General features: G+C 43.5%; 1 protein-coding gene across 5 annotated transcripts in view; it reads left to right on the top strand.

The window, feature by feature from the left end:
- ZNF106 (zinc finger protein 106) overlaps positions 1–24,101 on the top strand; it is a 74,098-nt gene that overhangs the window by 32,578 nt on the left and 17,419 nt on the right. For 4 of the 5 annotated variants that reach the window (XR_010793218.1, XM_066608466.1, XM_066608464.1 and 1 more), the window contains exons 4-14: positions 5,766–5,957; positions 9,947–12,022; positions 13,710–14,286; positions 14,609–14,678; positions 15,587–15,741; positions 17,010–17,070; positions 17,297–17,626; positions 19,802–20,525; positions 22,877–22,926; positions 23,063–23,208; positions 23,461–23,595. Coding sequence is in view for 4 of the 5 variants with exons in the window: in XM_066608466.1 (XP_066464563.1) it covers positions 5,766–5,957; positions 9,947–12,022; positions 13,710–14,286; positions 14,609–14,678; positions 15,587–15,741; positions 17,010–17,070; positions 17,297–17,626; positions 19,802–20,525; positions 22,877–22,926; positions 23,063–23,208; positions 23,461–23,595 (4,516 nt within the window). In the remaining variant the exon portion in view is untranslated. The remainder of the gene's footprint in view (positions 1–5,765; positions 5,958–9,946; positions 12,023–13,709; positions 14,287–14,608; positions 14,679–15,586; positions 15,742–17,009; positions 17,071–17,296; positions 17,627–19,801; positions 20,526–22,876; positions 22,927–23,062; positions 23,209–23,460; positions 23,596–24,101) is intronic. The other variant, XM_066608465.1, reaches the window with a different exon arrangement.

Genomic DNA, 24,101 nt, shown 5'->3' with positions numbered 1-24,101 from the left:
TCAGGAGGCCGCCATACATGTTAGATGATCGGTCGGGCTCGCTGAAACCTGCGGGTTTGCTGATCCAAATCTAATGTATATGGCTACACTTAATGTGCACTAATAGACCTCTTATATCTTGGATAACCTAAGGGTCTATTTTTATCTTATAAGGTGATGACCTATAGCAGTGATGGCGAACCTTTTAGAGACCGAGTGCCCAAACTGCAACGTAAAACCCACTTATTTATCGCAAAGTGCCAATACGTCAGGGGGCGGGGCTTATCACGACGTATGATTGTACCCCCGTCGTTCTAAAAAGGACAGGGCCGCTTCAAAATAGACAGCGTGCAGATTTTGACTGCTTTTTGGATGCGGAAATACTGCAGAATGTCCTTAGCAGAAATTTCTGTGGAAAATTCTGCAGCATTTCCGCATCCAAAAAGTAGTCAAAATCTGCACCCTGTTTATTTTGAAACAGCCCTGCCCATGTCCGCCACATGTAAACATACCCCACCACACAGCAGCCCCAGCGGTAATAGTGACACCTCCCCCAGCAGCCCCAGCGGTAATAGTGACACCTCCCCCAGCAGCCCCAGCGGTAATAGTGACACCTCCCCCAGCAGCCCCAGCGGTAATAGTGACCCCCACCCCACAGCGGCCCTTAGCGGTAATAGTGCCCCCCCCCCAGAGTGATAATAGTGACCCCCCCACCACACAGCAGCCTTAGCGGTAATAGTGACACCCCACCCAGCAGTAATAGTGACCCCCACGCTGCAGCAATAATAGTGACCCCCACATCACAGCAGCTCCAGCGGTGATAGTGACCCCCACCCCACAGCGGCCCTAGCGGTAATAGTGTCCCCCACCCCACAGCGATAATAGTGACCCCCCCCAGCAGCCCCCAGTGCATTAGGGATACCCCCCAGCGGCCCCCAGTGCATTAGAGACACCCCCTCCAGTGGCCCCCAGTGTATTAGGGACACCCCCCAGCGGCCCCCCAGTGCATTAGAGACGCCCCCCAGTGCAGTAGTGACACCCCCCCAGCGGCCCCCCAGTGCATTAGGGACACCCCCCAGCGGCCCCCCAGTGCATTAGGGACACCCCCAGCGGCCCCCCAGTGCATTAGGGACACCCCCCAGCGGCCCCCCAGTGCATTAGGGACACCCCCCAGCGGCCCCCCAGTGCATTAGGGACACCCTCCCAGCGGCCCCCCAGTGCAGTAGTGACACCCCCCCCGTGGCCCCCCAATGCAGTAGTGACACGCTCCCCCCCCAGTGCAGTAGTGACACCCCACAGTGCCCCTCCCGAGACCCACATACTTACCTCCCCCTCCTCCTTCCTCTCCTCCTGTAAGCTCAGCTCCTCTTCTGGTCAGCGATGGTCCCGGCATGCATATTAACTTTTTCTTCCCCACTTCTGCCTCAATAGGTAATTCCCAGCAACCTGATTGGTTGTTTGGTGAATCAGGCAACCAATCAGGTTGCTGGGAATTGCTGATTGCTGCAGAAGTGGGGAAGAAAGTGTTAATATGCTCCCGGCACACATTCTGACACACACGCTGCTGGACACCGCCCCCTCCCAGCGGAACCAAGTAGTAGGAGACGTCGGGGCAGGGGGGAGGGGGATTCCAGCTGCAGACTGAAGTCAGTGTGTGCCGGGATCAGCGCGGCTAGCAGTGCCGTTTGTGAATGCCGGCAGGGGAGCCGTGGCCCCTGCTGGTATTCACAAGTGGTGAGCGGCCGATGTGGCGCGTGCCAGCAGGGAAGGCTCTGCGTGCCATAGGTTCGCCACCACTGACCTATAGTATTTGCAATCTCCTTATGATTAGTGGTCGCTCAACCTCTAAGAGCCCTATCGATCCTGAGCATCAACGGACTGCAGTGTTGATGTATCACTGTGTTCCCTTGTACTAGGTTTTCTCCTGCCCATTTTGCTGTGCACAGAAGTGCAGCAGCCCTAGTTCTTAACTTCAGGGGAAAATTGTAGACCTAGCAAAATGCCTTCACTCTTAAGACAGGCCCTTTAACTCTTTTACTTCCCCTATCTTATGTAGTGACATAGTTTCCTAGAAGTGCAGCGTTTTTTGTTTTTCTAGGGAAGGAGGGGGAGGTGAGGGGGGTTCGATGGATTTGGAACGTGGGAGATTGTATGATGTTTATTTGATACCCAATCTTTCTACCGAACAGGAAGTCTAAATGAGGGGATCACCAGGATTTCCTGCACAAAGAGTCCCCAGAGTCTAGTAAAACTGACACAACACTAACAGAGATATGTAGCAAGACTGGTGCAAAGGAAAAGTGCCATAGTTACCCACAGAAACCAATCGGGTTTTCTTGTCCGTATCATTGGGCGACACAGCAAGACCTTGAACGTGTCCCCCAATGAACGTGATGAGAAAGTGATTTTTCTCAAAGAGTGCTGGAATCTGATTGATCTCCACTGGTGACTATTCCACTTTTCTTTGGCATCGGTTTATCTCCCCTCCCATAGATCATTGATTTATCTTTGGTATGATATATATCGCTTTTAACTTGAGCATATTTCTGTAATATAGTGAAATTAATGGACGACTGAGGACTTTGGTACCACTTGCATTCAGGAAATGACTTGTTTGATTGTTTTCCCCAACAGGAGGAGGGCCAGGTTTTTACCTTAAGGGCCATTTATACCGGACGATTATCGCAACGAAAATGAGCGATAATCGTCCCGTGTCAATGCAAAATTACGTTTACTATTTGTTCACTTCTCGTTATCCCTGACTATCAGTCAGCATAAAAAAAGATGCCTTTTGAGTGTTAATTGTTGCATATAATGCTATTATCGTTAGCTTTTCAGCCGAACAATGATTTTTAGTTCAGCAGAAAAACCATTGTTCGGCCGGCCAGCTGATACCACGGACCGCACGCTGTAAATCTTCGCAGGAGCAGCTGATAACCTTGTTTTCAGCTGCTGTCCCCCGGGAGAACGAGGGAGTTGTATGCAGATAACAAATCACCTGCTGTTATCTGCATATAGCAAAGGGAGGCTCATTTACATGCAAGGAAGCTAATAAGCTCCTAATAGGTATTAGTGCCCATTAGTAGCTATGCAACATGATCGCTCAAAACTGTCACTCAAACTGTCTTTTGAGCGAATTCTGAGCGATCATCTCTACGTGTAAATGACTCTTAAAAGGATCGGTAAATAGGTGCAACACTGAACTTGGTGGCAATTGAAAATCCTAAAACTTTTCTTTTATGGATGTGAAAAGTCAGCATATGGCAACGTGTTTCAGGGTCACAACCCTTCATCAGTTTGGCTGGTTAAAACATGCAAACTAACTGATAAGTATAAGAAATAAAATTCAGAATGAGAAAAGTGGATAAGAAAATGGAAATCTATATAAAAAAAACTAATTAAAACTTAAAAAAGGGTACATACATAATATATATTTTTTTAATTCAAATATAAATATAGAGCACATTAATAAACACATTAATACTATCAAAAAGTAGCAATATATATATATTATATCACACACTTTAATAAATTAACACATCTATATATATAAAATTGAATGTATGTCTGTATGCGTGCGTGTCTGTTTGTCCTTTATGCGCTACTACGCCATTCATCCGATCGCCATGAAACTTTGGGAAGTTGTTGAGTACACTCCTGGGAAGATTATAGGCATAGTACATTTATGCTACGATAAATGGTGCGTGCGTGCGTCGTCGACAGTTACGACCTCCCCACGTAGATCGTTCGATTTCCATCATTGCCACTAATTCTCTCACTTCCCGATGTTGTAGAAACATGAAATTTGGCAGGAGCATTGATTATGTCATAAATAGGAAAAGCTAATGGGTCCCAACTTAATTATTCAATTCTATGCGCCAAAGAATTAGCGTCCAAATTTTACGTACGGAATCTAATTTTCTCGCTTCCCAATGTCATAGAAACTTGAAATTTGGCACGAGCATTGATTGTCATAAATAGGAAAAGTTATTGGGTCCAACTCGATTATTCAATTGTAAGCGCCAAAGAATTAGCGTCCAAATTTTATAAATGGTGCGTGCGTCGTCAACAGTTACGACCCCCCCCCCCACGTAGATCGTTCGATTTCCAGCATTGATTATGTCATAAATAGGAAAAGTTAATGGGTCTCAACTCGATTATTCAGCTCTATGCGCAAAAGAAATAGTGTCCAAATTTTACGTACGGAATCTAATTTTCTCGCTTCCCAATGTCATAGAAACGGGAAATTTGGCACGAGCATTGATTATGTCATAAATAGGAAAAGTTAATGGGTCCCAACTCGATTATTCAATTCTAAGCGCAAAACAATTAGCGTCCAAATTTTACGTACGGAATCTAATTCTCTCACTTCCCAATGTAATAGAAACTTGAAATTGTGTGTGGGCTAGATTTGGAGAATCCGTGCTTCTCACATGGACAACTGTATGTGGCCAGCTCACGTGTCGGAAAACCTTCGGATTGATTCGTGTACGCACCAGACGGAAAAACAAAAAATGTGTATCCACAAGCACTTGATTAAATACATAGAATTAAAACAACATAAGACACAATGTAAATTCAATGTTATAAGAACGAGTTTCCTTGATTTTCCTTTCGTCTGATGTTGCAGCAACGCGCGACGGGTAAGCTAGTATAATATAAAATATATAGTCTATATATGTATAAGATAAAATATGATATACATGAAACAAAATAAATCCAGCTATTAATATAAAATATATATTATAATAAGTGTATAATATAAAGATGTCGTCGTAGGAAGTCGCCTGACCGCTGCAGTCTGCCAGTTCTCTTGGCATCAGCGCTCACATCCAGGGCGCCATGGTTCTAGGAGTTTAGAACAGTGATGCTGCAGCGGTCAGATGACAAAGTCCTTCACAACCAACCCCAGGAAGATGGCTGGGCAATGGCACTGGATCTTTGCAGGAGAAGACGGGTAAGTGTGGCTCTTTCTTATTGTAAGTCAGTTGGAGCTCTAGCAGGAACTTCATCTGGTAACCGGACAACCCCTTTAAGGAACTGCCAAAACAAGCTCTGAGTCTGTACAGAAAAGTCTGAATCCCCTTGGTCATGGTGCTGATGTAAGTCGGGGCACAGCTGTAGCCACCGCTTGTGCCCCTGCAGCTGTTAATGCCCGCACATTGAATCAGCCTCATGCCACATAATGCAGTTTGTTGTAGTCAATGTGTTGGATACTAGGCCATCACTCTCATCATATTTCCAACCTGCCTTTCAGCTGTCCTGGGTCCAGTTACAGCCATGTGATTGGCTGCCGGCCCACCCCCCTTGTACCCTTTCTGAACTTGTGTGGTGCTAGAAATAAAAGTGAAGCGTGTGACGGGAGCGCTCACTGCAGCTGACACCATGCCTGGGCTTCAGGGCTGGAGGAACTAGCTCTGTAAGCTCCCTCCCCTGCTCGGCCTCCCTTCCTCTATGCTGTGCGTCCTCTGTGGGCAAGATTTTCAGTACAACAATTAAAGAAGATTTTCCTTTTTTTATTTCTTTTATTTTTGAAGCTTAGCCTCTTAATTGTTGGAGAAAAATCTAACCTAGCGGTTTATTTTCCGTAATCGTTCCATAACCGAAAACGCAAGGTAAAACGGTGAAGCAGTCGCTGAATAAACTTTCTCTGTGCCAGAAAGTTTCTTAGCACTATAGCAATTGTTCAAAGAGAGCCTGCCCTTAGAGGGGACACAGCATAGCCCGCATTTGTCAGCAATGCCTGTCGGAAGAATTGAGTGCCCCACTTCTGCCTCTCTCCCCAGAGACTGCAACCATGAATGCCGTGTCTGCAGAGTGACGGTGGTGGGCCTGTCAACTTATGCCAAGCACATCTCTAGCCAGCTCCATAAAGATAATGTTGATGCCCTGGAGAAGGAAGAAGAGGAGGAGGCAGAGGAAGAATACTTCGACAAGGAACTTATCCAATTGATTAATAAAAGGAAGGAACAAAGCCGGTAAGTTAATTCATTCTTATGCTTTATCTGTTTGATAGCATTACTTTGGTAGTTCGGGATGGGCTTTTAGCAGAAATTAAATCTAATTTTTGCCTTAAAAAGATTATTTCCAGAATCCATGTTTATTACCGAACGCATGATAGGCGATAAATATGTGATCAGTTGGGGCCCAACACCTGCCAACCGTGAGAACAGGGGTCCTGTCTCCCTTTTTCTTCCTCACTACACCCCTTCCCAATAGAAGAAAAGTTTAAATGGAGTGGTAGCTAAACAAACACTTTGCTGCTCCATTCAATTCAGTGGGACTGCCGGAGATAACCAGGTACAAGTAGTTGGCTATCTGGTTGTCCCATCACATTGAATGGAGTGGAAGCATGCATGTCTGCTGATGCTGCATTCTAGAAAGAGGGACGTGGGACCCCCGTTATTCCGATCGGTTGGATGACTGGTGAGACCCTTTTGATCAGACAGCTTCTAGGACTACTCCTTTAATTCACCTTATAGTATGTATTTTTAAATGGCATTTCTAAATACTTCACACACATTCACTTTTAGAACATTTTGATAGCTCATCAGACCAGCAGAGCAATGTGAAGTGGAGTAACCTTGTTTGACCTCAGATGCCATGTGTACTTTAATCATCAGGTCTCTGACTCCTGTATTCTATGACTAAGACACCGAGAACTTTTTATATTTCGTACTGTAAATCTATCTTTACTGCGGCCCAGATGGGTTTTCAAAGTTGATCAATATTTTGCGGAAGTGACAATTACAACAGAAATGCTATCGATTACAGTATGGCAGCTTCGTAAAGGAGGGGAGTTTCTGACCCCTGTTGGACCCAGCATGCATGTGCAGGTTTTAACACAACCTAAAGCTGTTGGGATACTTTTACTAGGGACAAATGTCGCTCTTATGCTTTCACACAGGAGCGATAGTCGTCCAGTGAATAGAGGCAGAGCGGGCCAAAGATCTCTTTCGGCCACCTCCATTCAGAGTGAACAGGTAGTCATTCAAAGATGAACTACTGCCTGTTTACACTGAGCGAGAAGTCGCTCAGTAGTTGTTTCATTTCAGTGAGCTGAGATGCAGCAACTAGCAACTAATAATGAGCTATTTCTTGCTCAGTACCCAATAGGGTCCTGCATCTACACAGGACAAATAGAATTGAAAATAGCTTGTCTGTCACTACTTTATGCTGCCCTTGGTGAGAGAACCCCCTCTGTTATCATCCTTTAGCCTAAGTGGACATATGTACTTGGGGATGTCCAAAGAAAACATGAAGTGGGTCTGAAAAGTCTTAACACCGTATTAGTTTTTGGGGTTTCTTTTACATTTTGTTATGTTGTGGTCTTGTGCAAATTTAAAAAAAACACAAGTTTTCCCCATCATTCTGCACTCGGTACCCCATAATGACAAAGTGAAAACAGAATTTTTGTTAATTTTTTAAAAATTAAAAGGCTAGCATTTTCTATTGACATAGATATTCACACCCTGTACTTAGTTGAAGAACCTTTGACAGCATTGACATTCTCTAGTCTTCTTTGCTATGATGCCACAACGTTTGCACACCTGGATTTGTGGATTTTCTGCCATTCTTCACTAATCCTCTCAAGCTCTGTCAGGTTGGATGGGGGCCATCTGTGGACGGCCATTCTCAGGTCTCTCCAGAGATGTTCGATTGGGTTCAAGTAAGGTCTCTGGCTGCGCCACTCAAGGGCATAGAGAGTTGGGCCTAAGCTGCTTCTGTGTTTGTCTTGTTGGAAGGTAAACCTTCTGCCCAGTCTGAGGTTTCTTACACTCTGGATCAGGATTTTATAAAGAATATCTCTAAACTTTGCTCCATTCAGCCTTCCATCCACCCTGACAAGTCTTCCTGTATAAGTTGCTGATAAACATCCCCACAGCATGATGCGGCCACCACAAGGCTACACTGTAGGGAAGGTATTGGGCAGGTGATGGGCAGTGCCTGGTTTCCTACAGACATAATGCTTAGAATTAAAGTGATCCTGTGGACCTGGGGAAACAAAGATGGCAGAACTGCTTCTCTGACTACCTGGTGCACACTGTGAATAGCCTGTGTTGGTAATCTAAGACACTACATGCTGCTCTGACTGGTCAGCACTGATCATGTGGGCAGCAATGGGTAATGTCTTAGAAGAATGATGCATACTAATGCGTAGTGTGCATCAAGCAATCAGGGAAATTTGTGTGGCCATCTCTGTTTCTCCAGGCCCGTAATGTTGCTTTGAGGCCAAAATGTTCAATTTTGTTTAATTAGACAAGAGAAACTGGTTTCTCAAAGCCTGAGAGTCCTTTTAGGTGCTTTTAGGCAAACTCCAGGCAGTTTTCATGTGTCTTTTACTAAGAGGCTTCTTTCTGGTCACTGCCATAAAGCTCAGAATGATGGAGTCCTGTAGCGATGGTTGACCTTCTACCATTTAAGAATTATGGAGGCCACTGTGCTTTTGGGAACCTTCAGTACAGCAGACATTTTTTTTTTGTAGCCTTCTCCAGTGCTCTTCCTCTACATAATACTGTCTCTGAGCTCTACAGGCTCTTCTTTTCTCCTCCAGGCTTGGTTTTGACTGATATGCATTGTGAGCTGTGAGACTTTTTATATAGACAGGGCTGTGTCTTTTAAAATTATATACAATCAAGTGAATTTACCACAGGTGACTCCAATCAAAGTGTAGAAATATCTCAAAGATAATCAAGAAAGAGGGTGTGAATACTTATGTTAATGCACAATGTTTGTTTTTCTCTTTTACAAATTTGCAGAGATTAATCATCTGTTTTCACTTTGTCAATATGAGGTATTGAATGCGGAGTGATGTGGAAAATCAGAATTATATTTTTTTTATTTTAAGATCATAACAAAATATAAAAAAGATGGAGGGGTCTGAAGACTTTCTAGAGCCTCTGTATATACCGTATATACCGGCGTATAAGGCGACGGGGCGTATAAGACGACCCCCCAACTGTCACCTTATACGCCGGTATACAGTGGAGAAAAAAAAATAAATTCATTACTCACCTCCCACGGCGTTCTGTCGCGCTCCGGCAGGATGTCGCTCGCTCCGGCAGGCTGTCGCTCGCTCCTCGTCCCCGGCGCAGCATAGCTTTCTGAATGCGGGGCTTGAAATCCCCGCTTCCAGAAAGCTAATACACACGCCGGCAGCCATGACATCATTGAATGGCTGTGATTGGCTAAAGCACACGTGGCTTCAGCCAATCACACTATTCAATGACATCATTGAATGGGTGTGATTGCTAACACGTGCGCCTTCAGCCAATCACAGCCATTCAATGATGTCATTGAATAGTGTGATTGGCTGAAGCCACGTGTGCTTTAGCCAATCACAGCCATTCAATGCTGTCATGGCTGCCGGCATGTGTATTAGCTTTCTGGAAGCGGGGATTTCAAGCCCCGCATTCAGAAAGCTATGCTGCGCCGGGGACGAGGAGCGAGCGACAGCCTGCCGGAGCGAGCGACATCCTGCCGGAGCGCGACAGAACGCCGTGGGAGGTGAGTAATGAATTTTTTTTTTTTACACTTTTTTTTTTTTTGTATTACCGGCGCATAAGACGACCCCCGACTGCAGAGCAGATTTTTCAGGGTTCAAAAGTCGTCTTATACGCCGGTATATACGGTAGCTTTATCTCCTAGGTATTTTATGGTTTTCCCTTTTGCCACTTGTTACAAAAATATATTTTCCCTATGTTTTGGGCCAATTTTACACCTTCAAAAACTTTCTTCGGTCCCACATTATTACAAAATGCAGCAGAAGGATGCTTGTGTCTGTGTGCACACAAATTTCTGCAATATTGCATGTTTCTTAGCTTTTTAATTCAAGCATTATGTATGACATTGTACCTTTATACTGAAAGAGTTTGTTACATTTACCCATTATTTTCACATGTATGCTCTCTAATTGTGTGTTTGTTCTTTTTTTATAAACCACTTTATTTTCTTAATTTTAATTTAGGCAAGAGGAAGCCTTCAACTCCTCCAAAGGACAGGAAGCTGATACGTTTCAGAGGAGTAGAGAGGACTGTTCTCCATATCCAGAGACAGCCCAGCAAGAGTGGCTTCGAGATCCATCGGATAGGGATTGGCAGTGGCAAAATAACTGCTTCAGTGATCCAAGACAGGCTTTTCTACATTCTGCTTTAAACCACAATCCTAATAGACACCTCAGTAATCCAAGGGGGAGAGCTGGTTGGCATACCAACAGTCCTTCAAATCAACATGTGATCCATGTTAATGTTGGAGGCTCTTGGCACTCAAATGCAGGGGGGGCAACCAGCTGGCACCAAAGAAGCGCAGGTAGAAATTTTCATTGGCTTCAAGAAGGTAATGGAAATTTTCCCAACCAGCCTCCTAGAAACTGTGGTGGAAACTGGCAACCTAATTCATACAACGGTGATCAGTGGAACTTTGGTGGCAATATTGACCCGTTTCCTCAAGGAAGAAACAGACCACCGAAGCACTGTGACGCCGCGGCTCAGGAGAAGGATCCAAGGTGGAATTCAAAAAATTGCGCGCCCAACTCTTTCTGTAATGGAAAAAAGTTGAAAGTTAAAAGGAAGAAAGTTAAAAGTAAAACCATCAATATAACACCTTTACCAAACACTAATATAAACCCTTCAGGAAATACAGATAGCTCATCCACTTCTAAGGTGGACACTTCAGGAATTACAGATGACTTTACTAGTGATAAACATATAGAAGATGACTTTTTGGGGTTTAAGATGCCAGAAAGTATAGACTTGTTATCTAAAACAAAATCTACACTTTGCTCAGAAAAGAGCAATAACCCACCAAGAGAGAAACCCCATCGATGGTCTCCTTACCCATCACAAAAAACCTCAGAGATGCAACCAGTAACCCAGCAATCTGTTGACAAGGATCTAGTTGATCGATCAGAGAATACCAAGAGTGAAGATCCAAAGACCGACCAACTATCAGGAGCCAAAAATGTGCCTGATTCTTGCACTGGATACTCAGAAGGAAAGAAAACAGACCACAGTGAATTGAAGACCTGCCGCATGCCTTCGTTGAAATCCCCGCTACGCAATATATCGGATATAAAAACTTTGACTCTGAAAAGAGATCAAAAAAACCCTTTAAAAGGTGTAAAACTAAGTTCTTCTACTTCATATGGAGAGAGACAGAATCGATTAAGTGCTCTTAATTTAGAAACAATTAGGTCCAATTCTTACATATCCAGGTTGCGAAGTGCATCAAAAAATGCCAAGACTAATGAAGAGACCCAAAATGGCAATAAGAAAGAACCAGTTGAAACTCTTAGTGAGGTACTGCGCAAGGCTAAAGAGATGCTACGCAGCAGCCAGGCAATTCAAAGTCCATATGTACAGTCTATGAGCGATACCGCTAGCAATCAAAACACTACAAGAGCTGAGCCATCTAAAAATTCCTTTCAGGCCAGTATTTCCTCTGATGATACCTTAGAAGATGTGAGTGATGATGACTTGTTCTGTTGTGGGGCAAAATTATCTACTGTCGCAGAGTCCAACAACTCTTACTCAAATTTCAAGCAAGAACTAGATGAAGACTTAAAAACTGTGGACTGCACTCCCTCTAGTGCATCTTCTGTCCCTTTCACAGACAAACCTGCTATTTCACACGGGGACCCCGAGTCTCTTGGTGAAGATAACAGAAATTCTCATCTTTGTCAAGACTATAATGAAAGCTTAGAAAGTGTTTCCGATCTTGAACTGCAAAAAGGTGCTACACATTCGGCCAATCCAATTTTACCAAAATTAAGCAAACTAGGACTTCCTGTTTCCCTGCAAAGAGATCTAACTAGACACATTAGTTCCCGAAGCAAAGTTGGATCGCATCTTCCTGAGCCCAACCTCAATAGTGCACGGCGCATCAGAAATGTAAGTGGTCATCGTAAAAGTGAGACTGACAAGGATTCAGGTCTTAAACCAACCCTACGGCAAATTCTCAATGCTTCGAGAAGGAATGTAAATTGGGAACAGGTCATCCAGCATGTGACCAAAAAAAAGCAGGAACTAGGCAAAGGTTTGCCCAGGTTTGTCTTTTTGTGTTTATCTTGCTTGTTAACATTGAAACACCTAGGATACACAGCTCCAGTTTAACACCGGCGACCTGAAACTACATGTCCCAGCTTAAAGGGGTTGTACCAGGATCACAAGCTATTCCCTACCCACAGAATAGGGAATACGTTGCTGATAGGTGGGGGCCCTTCCCGCTGAGACACCCACTGATTCTGAGCACAGGAGTCTCGTATCTACTATCATCCTCACTGTGGGCTTACTGCCTCCCACATTGACTGAATGGAGCAGTGGTCACGCAAGTGCTCAGACACTCCATTCTCTTTCAATGGGACTGGGGAGTTACACAAGTTTTCGTCAGCACCATTAAAACAAATGAAAGTGTCACATTTTCCATCAGCACTCTGTTCATTCTGTCCTCACTGTAGGGGAGAAGCAACCCCACAGTGACAGGCAGAGGAGAACGTGGGACCACCATTCTCAGGATCGTCAGGGGTCTAAGTAGAGAGATCCCAACCAAACAGCAATTTATGACCTATCCTGTGGATAGTAAAGAACTTGTGATCCTGGTACAAACCCTTTAGCATGCACATCTACACTTTGTAGAATATAGTGATGCTACTTGTTGACCAATGAACCCATTATTAAGCATAAAGATTAATCAGCAATATATCTAAATCTTGACTTTTATAGAGGACCGGTCATGTTTCTGTCAGCAGGGCTGGCATCGTAGCTTTGCAGACACTGCCCCGCTGATTCAACCGCTGCCGATATTTTCCTCAAACTCAAACCATTCACCCGTATAGGCTCTTCTTAGGTCTGCGCCTCGTACTGTGAATCTATTAAGTGGGTGGTCTCCACCGCTCAATATCAATGAGTAATATTGGGTTTCCTTCATCCATTCTCATCACCCACTGAAAGTGAGCGCAGGAGACCACCCACTTAATAGATTTACTGCCCAGGGCTGTGCGGGCAAAGGGGTGAATATGAAGAAATGATGGGCAGTGATAGTTAGCTGGGCTGTGTCTGTAAAATTATACAGCCAGTCCCGGTGACCTAGACATATGACATGTCCTGTTTAAAGAGATTGTCTAAAGGTTGCTTGTAAACGAAAACCTTGCCACACTTGTCCATGGGCCGTATCTGGGTATTGCAGCTCGAACCCCATTTAAAACGTGACATATCTGTTTTAGTAAATATAGTTGTATTCACCAAGTAATAAAGATTCTGAACAACTTTTCTTACAATTCCGTCATGTTTTAGGAAGTGAAAGTATTTACTAAAAGGGGCCTATCAGGAGTGGCACCCCTGGCAAACAAAGGATTGTGCCTGACAATGCTTCAGTCAGCCAGACATTTTGCTACAGAGAGAGACCTTCAGATGCATGGCCATCCAGGTTATACAAGGACTTTGAGTCCACCAGATCTTTCTCATAAAGGGACCCCCCCCCCTCCCCTCCTGTATCATGTCCATATATTCTACTAAGGCATATAGACAAGGATTGTTTTCCTGAAGCAATCCCTTTTAATTAATATAGTCTTAATCTGAAATACCAGATACAGCACATTAACAAGAGTGGCGCCGTTTGTTGAAGAAACACTGGCAAGATTTTTAGATTTTGGAAAGGTCCTTTAATGACACATTTTTATTTGGAGAGTGGGATTGTTACATTTCATGAACAATGTTTCTTTTCTGTTTTCTCAGATTTGGTATAGAAATGGTAGCACAGGTTCAAAGTGAACAGGAAGGTCTTGACTTTGATGAGGAATCAGACTTGGGGATTGAAAGTTACCATTGGGAAGCTATCACAGCAAGTCCCCTGAGTTCATCACGGAAGCGGAGCCTCTCTGAAAGCAGTGTTATTGTGGAAAAGGCCTCTGTTTTTGCCATTTTTAACAGTCATAGCAGAGAGTCATGTGGTGACCAAAGCATTTCAGCCCAGCCAACGGCACAAGGAAGAACTGGGCAAGTGTCCTCTAATTTCATGCAACGTACACGGCAGAATGAAGAGCAAAACAATCACGTTAGACCTTCTGCCGTGGACACTTTAGATCTTTCTAGCCCAGTATTTTCTGAAACCTCACAAAGTCAAAGGAGTAATGTGGAAACCTGTGCAGCCTCAGACGGCTTGAGCATGTGTCCGAACGCTAGTGAAGCTATGGTTCTCAGGGCTGCTACATTTATAGAAGCCATTAATGCTGATGGAGCTACTGATAGCTGTACTTCTGGTACTGAACAATATGATGGTCCTGGAGTTGGAAAGAAAAGACGGGCCACTGTGGTAGGTTTTCTATTATTCAAAGTTTTTATCAACTCACACTGATCCTTTAGTTTTACTTTATTTAAATCTAATGATATAATCTAGTTTCTAAGGCAGAGTTGATGATTTAAGGTTTGTATTATGTTAGGGCTTTTTTGAATGTTACGTAAGACTATTGGCCTACTATCTTGACACAATAGCACTTTTGTGCCCTCTGCATAGTAAACTATTTCTTGGTTTATAAACTTCCAAAAGATAATCCATGGCTTTCAAAACTAATTTATCTTCATTTTTCTTCTATGAATTATTTGATTACCAATACTGATCTTTTTGCTTTGTTAAGGATGGTTCCTGCCCTGAAACCTCAAACCTTGAAAGAAACACTAAAAGAAGAAAAATACGAGGACGAAAAGGTAATAAATATATCTGGTCTTTCGCTGCATGAACAAAAGACACAGCTATAAAAACTAGTAAAAAAAAATTATGTATGTGTGTGTATATGTATATGTGTGTGTGTGTAATAAATATATATAGTATGTGTACATACACACACACAAGGTGTTTTACGTTCTGTTTTTCCCCTTTGAGACATTGTCATTTTATTTCCCTGTGTTTTATACATCTTGAAAAATACCAGAAAAACACACATTTAAAATTTTTAGAAAACCTTATTAGGAGAAGGTCTGTTCCCTCCAACTCTTATCCTATGGCTGGACAAAACCTGCCTTCAAGGTGGCGGAGTGCTTACACCCACGGGACCTGGTGCTGTCACTGACTGCACCAAGTTCCGCCTTATGCTACAGAAATAGTCACATACAAAGTCTGTGATAGAATGGCAGTGATGTGTGATTTTGTTGCATTGTTCTTTTTTCGACCACACCACTGCCGGAAGCGTCATACATCAACCAGTAATAGACTGCAAACCTCCGTTTGTGAGAGATGAGTAACCCCTGAGATGTCTTGCTGTGAGCTAGGGACTGTGGCCCTTATAGTGAGGAGCTGCTGTGAATTAGTGAGGGACAGGTCCCCCGCTATGCTAGTGCTTTGTACTACTAGATGGGAGGGTCATAATCATTGTTTTACCAGCAAAAGGAAAATAGTCTTGAGTTTTATGAAGCTGCAACAAATTAAAATTGCTGGATAAAAACACAGAAAGAAATACATTCTTACAAACGTCTTAGAAGTAGTAGAAGGTTATAGAAATATATATTTTTGCCAATGTCACAAACTACTTAATTTCAATTTTGTTTTTTTGTGTTTTTTTTGCTTTTCACTAAGGATTATATTTTGACCTTTCTTGAACTACTCTTTGTTCCGCCAGAGCGTTCCCAAGTGGATCAGCTGTTAAACATCTCCTTAAAAGAAGAAGAGCTGAATAACTCGCTGCAGGGAATTGACAACAACCTTCTAGAGGCTCGAGCTTCTCTACAAGCAGCTTACATGGAAGTTCAGCGTCTTATGGTGCTAAAACAGCAGGTAAGGGTCTTTTTCCACGGCTCGACATAAGCCATGCGAGGAGCGCCAATCAATGAAATCTACGCTTGTCTGTCTGGCCTTCACACAGACTGATTCAGGATTTGAGGGACAAGTGATCGTTTGTCACCTATACTATTTGCTCACTGTTGGCAGCACATCTACTTGTGTAACAGGAGATATGCTGCTTATAGTAACGAATTGTGCCGTGTGAAAGATGCTAACCTAAAATTTAAAAAAAAATTTTGCTCTTTTATTGGGTAATTGATGTCAAAACTGACATGATGACTTCACATAGCCTGATGAAAGAGGAAATGACCGTTAGTGCAAGCATTCTTGATCTGTCAGCCGATCCTGTAAAAGGCCCTTTAGTCTGCATCATATTCTTGTGATATTGCAAAGGCACGAAGTAAACTTTGTGATCTGCCAAATAAAAGTTTGGTACTGGAAACACACAAACAGTTGAGACAAGCGCTCCTTATTGGACCAATTATAGTTGTGTGTGTCTGTGGTCTACCGTATATTCTGGCGTATAAGGCGAATGGGCGTATAAGACGACCCTCCCCAATTGTCGCCTTATACGCCGGGAATACGGTGTAAAAAAAAAAAAGCAGGTCTCCCCTTCCCTGGCGCTAATGCAGGCTGCCGCTCCCTCCTTGTCCCCGACAGAGCATTGCTTTCTGGATGCCAGGCTTGAAATCCCCGCCTCCAAAAAACTAATGCTGTGATTGGCTAACTCATGCGGCGTCGGCCAATCACAGCCATTCAATGACATCATTGAATGGCTATGATTGGCTGGCGCCGCGTGAGTTAGCCCATCACAGCCATTCAATGATGTCATTGAATGACTGGAATTGGCTGACGCCACGTGAGTTAGCCAATCACAGCATTAGCTTTCTGGAGGTGGGGATTTCAGGCCCTGCATCCAGAAAGCAATGCTCTATCGGGGACGAGGAGGGAGCGACAACCTGCAGCAGCGCCGGGGGAGGTGAGTATTCCTTTTTTTTTGTATATCCGGCGTATAAGACGACCCCCCCCCCCCCCCAACTGCAGAGCAGATTTTTCAGGGTTAAAAGGTCGTCTTATACGCTGGAATATACGGTAGTTTGTTAAAAGATTGTGTTTTCTAAGTTCCCTCACTTTAGAAGTGCATTTTGAGCGTAAAGTTGAACAATTAGAAAAGTAGTGAATTTAAAAAAATTCTTATTTTCTTTATTTTTTATAAATAAGACTAAAACTTTTTCTTGCTGTTTAATTCCTTTGTTGTACAGATAACAATGGAGATGAGTGCCATGAGAACACGGAGGATTCAGATTTTGCAAGGACTTCAAGGTAGAAATAAATTAAGATCCAGTGTATATTTTCTCTATTTTTAGAAGTGCAGTAATGAATTTACGTAATTGTATCTCTTCATTTAACCCTTCCCTATAGAATAAAATAACATGCTTTTAATTTTGTTCTGATGTTTTTAACTTTGTATTGTAAAATATACCAAGGAAATCTATTCTACTGCAGGCAAAGTTTTTACAGTATAACAGTATTTTCCCTTTTTAAACAGAGACTTATGAACCTACCAATGATGGTGAAGAGGGAGGAAACAGCGATCTACAGACACCAATTGCATCTCCAGGAAATACATTTCCTTATCTCTTGGAAACTCCAGCTTATCGGTCACCACAGACAAAATCAGCCAGCCCCATCTTGCCATCTTCTGTTCCTGTGTCCTCCCCACCATTTGCATCTGCTTTTGCAATCCCTGATTCATCAGTAATAATTAAACAAGAACCACTTTCACCTTTGGTGGTAGAAGAAAATGTGTTTACACCACAGCCGCTGCCATTACCACCACCAGCCCAAACACAGTACACCCCTCTACCACAGAGTAACGGTATGTACACTGCTAGCTCTATGCTACGGTACCACATAGCAGCAGCCAAACTTAGTCTTCAACTTATTGATGGATGCATGGTTTTGCAAGTTAAACAACTTGTTTTCTGCATAAGGGTGGCTTCAAACGAGCGTGTTTTTGTACATGCGTACGCACGCACAAAAACATGCGTCTACTACAAGCAATGCATTCCTTATGGTGTGTTCACATGTCCGTGTTTTACAGATGCGTGCCTGTAAAGATAGGACATGCGTGCACAATAGGGAATGCACGCATTGTCTTCACTGGAGCCGCGGCCGGTGGCTTCATTGAAGACAATGGTCTGCCGGCAACCCGTAATTGTTTTTCAGGGAAGGGCTTTAAATATAAGCCCTTCCCTGCAAAACAACAATTTTAGTGTAAAAACAAACAAAACTTACCTGTCTACCGCTGCCGTGTCCCCGCTGGGGTGAAGAACACATCTGCCGCATGCACCAGATGTTTCCTTTATTCCCGTGTGCAAAAAGAATTCCCTGCTGTACCTGCCACATCTGTGACAGAGGCAGCGAAGGAATTCTAAATCCCCTGCGGGGATGAAGAACACATTTGCCGCATGAGCATGAATGGGTGAGTGCTGCCTCTGATTGGCTGAGCACAGGGACCAATCAGAGGCAGCTCTAAGCTGTCATTCAATAGCTGAGAGATGCCTCTGATTGGTCACAGTGCGCAGCCAATTAGAGGCAGCGCATTCAGCAGGCGGGGATTTTAAATCCCCGCCTGCTGAATACTCCTCAGAGCAGTACAGGAAAAGAGCCGTTAGCTGACGAAAGGTGTGGGTTTTTTTTTTTTGTTTTGTTTTTTTTAATCACCTTGTGATTTTCTTGTTTTTCAAGGAAGGGCTTGTATTTAAAACCCTTCCTTGATAAGCAATTACTGGGTGCCGGCAGCTTGATCTGCTACTGCAGCTGTCATCTGTGACAGCTGTGGTAGGGAATTCTTTATATCCTGCAGGGATGAAGAATTCCTTTGCTGCATCTGTCACAGATGTGGCAGGTGCAGCAGGGAATTCTTTTTCCACACGGGGATGAAAAAACATCTGCCGCATGTGGCAGATGTGTTCTTCATCCCTTCGGGGACACGACAGCGGCGGACAGGTAAGTGTTTTTTTTTTTTTTTGGTTTTTTTTTACACTAAAATAGTTTTTCAGGAAGGGCTTATGTTTAAAGCCCTTCCCTGAAAAACGATTACGGGGTGCCGGCAGACCATTGCCTTCAATGGAGCCGCTGGCAGCAGCCGTGGCTCCATTGAAGTCAATGCACGGACATTCATATACACGTGTTTTTGCACTTACATCGGTGCTCACTAGAGATGACCGAACGTACTCGTTTAGGGCGTTTTTGCACTCGAGCACCGCTTTTTCCAAATAACTGACTACTCGGGCGAAAAGATTCGGGGGGCGCTGGGAGTGAGCGGGGGGTTGCAGAGGAGGGGGGGGGGGGGGGGGAGAGAGCTACCCACTGCTACCCCCCCGCCCCACCACGCTGCCCCCCGAATCTTTTCGTCCGAGTAGTCAGTAACTCAGAAAAAGCGGTGCTCGAGTGCAAAAACGCCCTAAACGAGTAAGTCCGCTCATCTCTGGGGCTCACCTGTGTACTCACAAAAACACGCTCGTGTGAAGCCACCCTAACTGTGTGGCCATTAACAATGATTTTGAAAAAGTGTGTGTGTGTGTGTGTGTGTGTGTGTGTGTGTGTGTGTGTGTGTGTGTGTGTGTGTGTGTGTGTGTGTGTGTGTGTGTGTGTGTGTGTGTGTGTGTGTGTGTGTGTGTGTGTGTGTGTGTGCGCAGAACAGATTTTTTTTTTTGCATCCTCCCTTGAGTTTTGTATGATTGTATTGTGTAACTGATCTATGAAAATATTGTATGTGCTGTTTTCCGGGGTTACTATATGGGCTGAATGTTGCAGTATGAATTATTGGGGGCGGGGGACAGATATGATATCTTCTTTGGGACCCACAAAACTTTAGTTACGACCCTGTGTGTGGAAACTGGCAACCTAATTCATGAATTAGTCGTTATTCACTCTTCTAGCCCATTTTCATCCTGCTGTGACTCAGTTTACATTATATGATATATTGGTACTAAAATACTGTCCTAATTCTAAATGTTAAATCTTCACTTTTTTTTTTTCGTTTTAGGTGAAAGTAGTCAAAATGCATCGCTGTATCCAATCATTACAGCCTCTATTTCTCTTTCTGAGTTAACAAGCAAATTTCCACCTATTGCTAAAACAAGTGTATCCATTGCTACATCGCCACATTTGTTCAGTCCACAAGGAACAGACTCCGACAGCACAGAAAACCATCCTCCTCCTGTTGAAAGTCCCCAGCTAGGCAAAGCTCCAATGTTCATGATGCCAACACAAGTGAAAACTTGTTCTGCAGGTCCTACAGAACATGAAGAGCCGACTGTCATTACGATTGAGAAAAGAACCGGGAGAAAAAAGAAAAAGTTACGCAAGAAGAAGACCTTAAGAGCTGCTCACATACCTGAAAATAGTGACACCGAGCAGGACACTGATGTCACCAAGCCAGTGAGAAAGGTCAGGTGTAGAAGAGCTTCTAAGGAAACCACGGTCAGCACCTCTACCTCTGTAGAACAGGAGGGTGACAATGCATCACAGGAAGCCGAGCTGAACAGAGAGGACAATGACAGTGACTCCAACATTGAAGTCCTGGAAATAAGGAATCCTCGGTTTGAGGTAGTAGAGGTAGAATCCCATTCTGATGATGAAAAACCAGACAGTCCATCTAAAATTGACCTTGCAGATTTTGTGTGCTCAAGACATGGGGATATTGAAACAAATGATGAAGTAACCTCCACCAGCGAACTTGGCACATCCTACTCAGAAGAAATCTCAAGGTGAGCAGTATCTAAAAAAATGAGGACTAAGGCGATACCTTCAGTTTTAACGCTTTTTATAGCACTGCGGCTAAAAAAAGATAATAAAAGCAGCAACGTGGAGTGGTGATAAACTCCTGGCGGCCCTACCTGCTTGCTGCTGACCTGCCACGGCTGTAGCTAATCACTGGCTATAGAAGGTCACCACTGTAGATAGTTATTGGCTGCAGCAGTCGCATGTCCTGTTCCACAGCAGCTGGGAAGGACAGAGTAGTTGGGAAGCAATTTTAAGTTGTGGGAAAACTCCTTTTATGGTACATTCACACTTAGCAGAATAATTGTGGATTTTCCGCACCAGAGTCTGTGTCAAAAGCTGCACCATTGGTGTGGATTTTGACTTACACTTGCAATTGAAAAGGTGAAGTCTACTGCAAATCTGTCGTGCAATTCAATTGTAAGGGTATATCTACCTGAAAATGGTGCAGATCCGCAACAAAATCCACTACGTTTGAACGAACCCATAGGGTATGTTTACACGGCGTAATCACAGTGGAATTGCCCACAACTAATTCCGCCTAGAAAAAATTGTGTCAAAATATGTGTGTTTTTAACGAGGTTTTTGGAGAGGATGCATGCGGATTTTGCCTTGTCAATAGGCAAAGTACGCTTGTGCAATTTCAACAAGGAAAATAGAGTTTTTGCTTCAAGAATTAACATGTCCTTTCTTGATGCCGCAATGCGATTTTCCGCATCGAGATTATACACATAGATGATTCCCATTTGAAAGGTGTAAATACATGTGTCGGTCTGTGCCGAAAACAAAGTAAAAAAAAAAACGGAAACGGATTTTGATGTGATTTTTAGAGGCGAGATTCATATGGAAAATACTGCGTTGAATTCCACCATCTGAACATAATCTTAAGCCAGTTTCACACTGCTGAGAAAGTCACGCTGCGTGACACACAAATCTCGCACGAATGTGAACCCCATTCTTTTTTAATCTAGTTATATACACGAGCAATCGGGGCATGCTCTATCTTTGCGCGTTCCTCGGAACGCATTATCCCATTGATTTCCAATAGGACCTTTAGTGCATTGCATGTCTCTCGCATGCCGTGCAATGTGATGTTTCCCATTGAAATCAACAGGAAACCCGATCCTCTATAGAGTTATGCCTCTATAGAATTTCACTTAGGTGTTTTTCAAGCAAAAATACATCACATATCATACGTGGGTAAATCGCATGTTCGAAGTCATCATATCGGGCCAAGTTGCATAGCCCGATATTGCGCCCACCCGTGTGTTGGTAGCCTTAAAGGGGTTGTCCCGAGGCAAAAGTGACATTTTTTTTTTCCTGCCCAGTCCCCCTTCTAAATCAAACATTACAATGTACACGTGTAAAGAAGGTTTAAAGAAGGTTTCTACTCACCATTCTAGCGTTTCATCAACTTATAAAACTTCTTCCAAAGATGGCCGCCGGTCCTTTCCCAGGGATGCGCCGCGGTTTTCTCCCACGATGCACCGCGGGTCTTCTCCCATGGTGCACCCTGGGCTCTGTGCGGTCCATTGCCGATTCCAGCCTCCTGATTGGCTGAAATCGGCACACGTGACGGGGCGGAGCTACGCGATGGCACGTAGAAGGGGCGGAGCCAGAACGCCGCTCGTGCCCAGACCGACCAGGGCGATTAGACGCTGAAATTAGACGGAGCCATGGAGACGGGGACGCCAGCAACGGAACAGGTAAGTGAATAACTTCTGTATGGCTCATATTTAATGCACGATGTATATTACAAAGTGCATTAATATGGCCATACAGAAGTGTATAACCCCACTTGCTTTCGCGGGACAACCCCTTTAAGGTGCGTTCACACACAGCAGATTTGGTGTGTATTTTCCACAGCTATCAAGTTCCTCAGCTATCTTACCTTTAGGGTATGTTCAGCTATCCTACCTTTAGGGTTCACGCAGCAAATTCCGCCTGAAAAAAAAAGTTAATCCGTGTCGATTTGCTGCCATTTTCAACACAGATCCCTGTGCAGGTTTAGCCCTACTTTTTCAATTCGGAATTTACATGAAAAATTTTGCTACAATTTTGCCACGTGAGCACACCCTTTTAAAGTTTTTCCTCAAAACATTTCTCGCCTATCCACAGTGAGCATGCTTGCCTGTCTCCATAAATTTCATAGACTTGTGGATGCTCAACCTCTCCATACAAACTCCTCATTTCAGTTGATTTGGTGAGAAGGAACAAGGCCTTTTAGTTACTAGTGATGCAAACACTTCACCATGCAAAGATGGTTCAACTTTTATACTAATACACTTGTCTGCAAAATCTCCCTTTTTAATTCTGCTGCTCTTTGCTTTATCTGCAGCAATCCTAAAGATCACAGAGATGCTAATAATGCAGTAAAGATTTCATCAGGTGAGTAATTCATGTCTGGGTGAATGCTACATGAGAAAGGAAATACTGAGGTTTTGGGATCTGATTAAATAATCTACAAAGGGTGAGCATGGCCATAAGAACGTGTATAGCTAATCGCTAAATCTCTCTGTGTCAGAAGTATCCCCAGAAGCTGGTGAAGAAGAGCAGCCTACGGAAGGCAGCTTTGAAGGACATCAGGCTTCTGTTAATGCCATTCAGATCTTCGATGGTACACTCTATACGTGTTCTGCAGACAAATCCGTGCGAGCATTCAACCTTGTGGTGAGTGGGTTTCAGAGAACATGGGATGTGGTCACACACTGCAGATTTGTTGCAGGAATTTCTGCGACTCTTAACATCTATTTCATCCATTTGATTTAGTCTACTGTTTGGTAGATCCCACACTGTTGGGGTGAATTCCCAGTTTCCCTTTTTTTTTTTTTTTTTTTTTTTATTTTGAGTAAACATATGGCATGTTTTTATACAGACATCTCCACTACTGGAAGTGTTACATGCTTTTTTTTTCTTTTTTAGACCCGGAAATGTGAAGGTGTTTTTGAAGGCCATACATCAAAAATCAATTGCCTTCTCGTGACTCAGACACATGAGAAGAACGCTGTGCTGTTTACGGGCTCTAGTGACCACACAGTCCGATGCTATTCTGTTAAGGTACTTTGTTTTGATGTCTACAAAGCTCTAAAATGCTTTTAAATTGCCCCTTGCCTTCATGATTATATGTATAAAAATATATCTGATAATTATTTCAAGCCTCATGTGGCGCAGAGTGCTAAGGCAGCAGAAATGCAGTCCTAAGCTCTCACTCATGACCTGGAGGTTGCTGGCTCAAGGTTGACTCAGCCTTCCAACATTCCGAGGTCAGTAAAATGAGTACCTAGCTTGCTATGGGGTAATAAATTACCTGTAAGCGCTGTGGAATAAGTTGCGCTTTACAAATAAGATTTCTTTTCTTTTTTTTTTTTTTATGTAAGACTGGATTGACACAACCAATCAGAACGCCCCTTTCATTTTTTCCAGAGCAGTTTAAGAAATTAAAGCTCTGGTTACTATGGGCAACAAGGACCATCATACTGTTAGACAAACGAGTTTCTCATTGCATTTTCATTGGGGATTTTCAATTTCTTTTTTTCTTCTTTAGTTCAAAAAACAAAACCTAG

Source organism: Eleutherodactylus coqui, chromosome 6 (assembly GCF_035609145.1).
Source record: "Eleutherodactylus coqui strain aEleCoq1 chromosome 6, aEleCoq1.hap1, whole genome shotgun sequence".
Lineage (NCBI taxonomy): Eukaryota > Metazoa > Chordata > Amphibia > Anura > Eleutherodactylidae > Eleutherodactylus > Eleutherodactylus coqui.
Note: the sequence above shows the minus strand (reverse complement) of the source record. Positions and strands in the feature narration are given on the sequence as shown.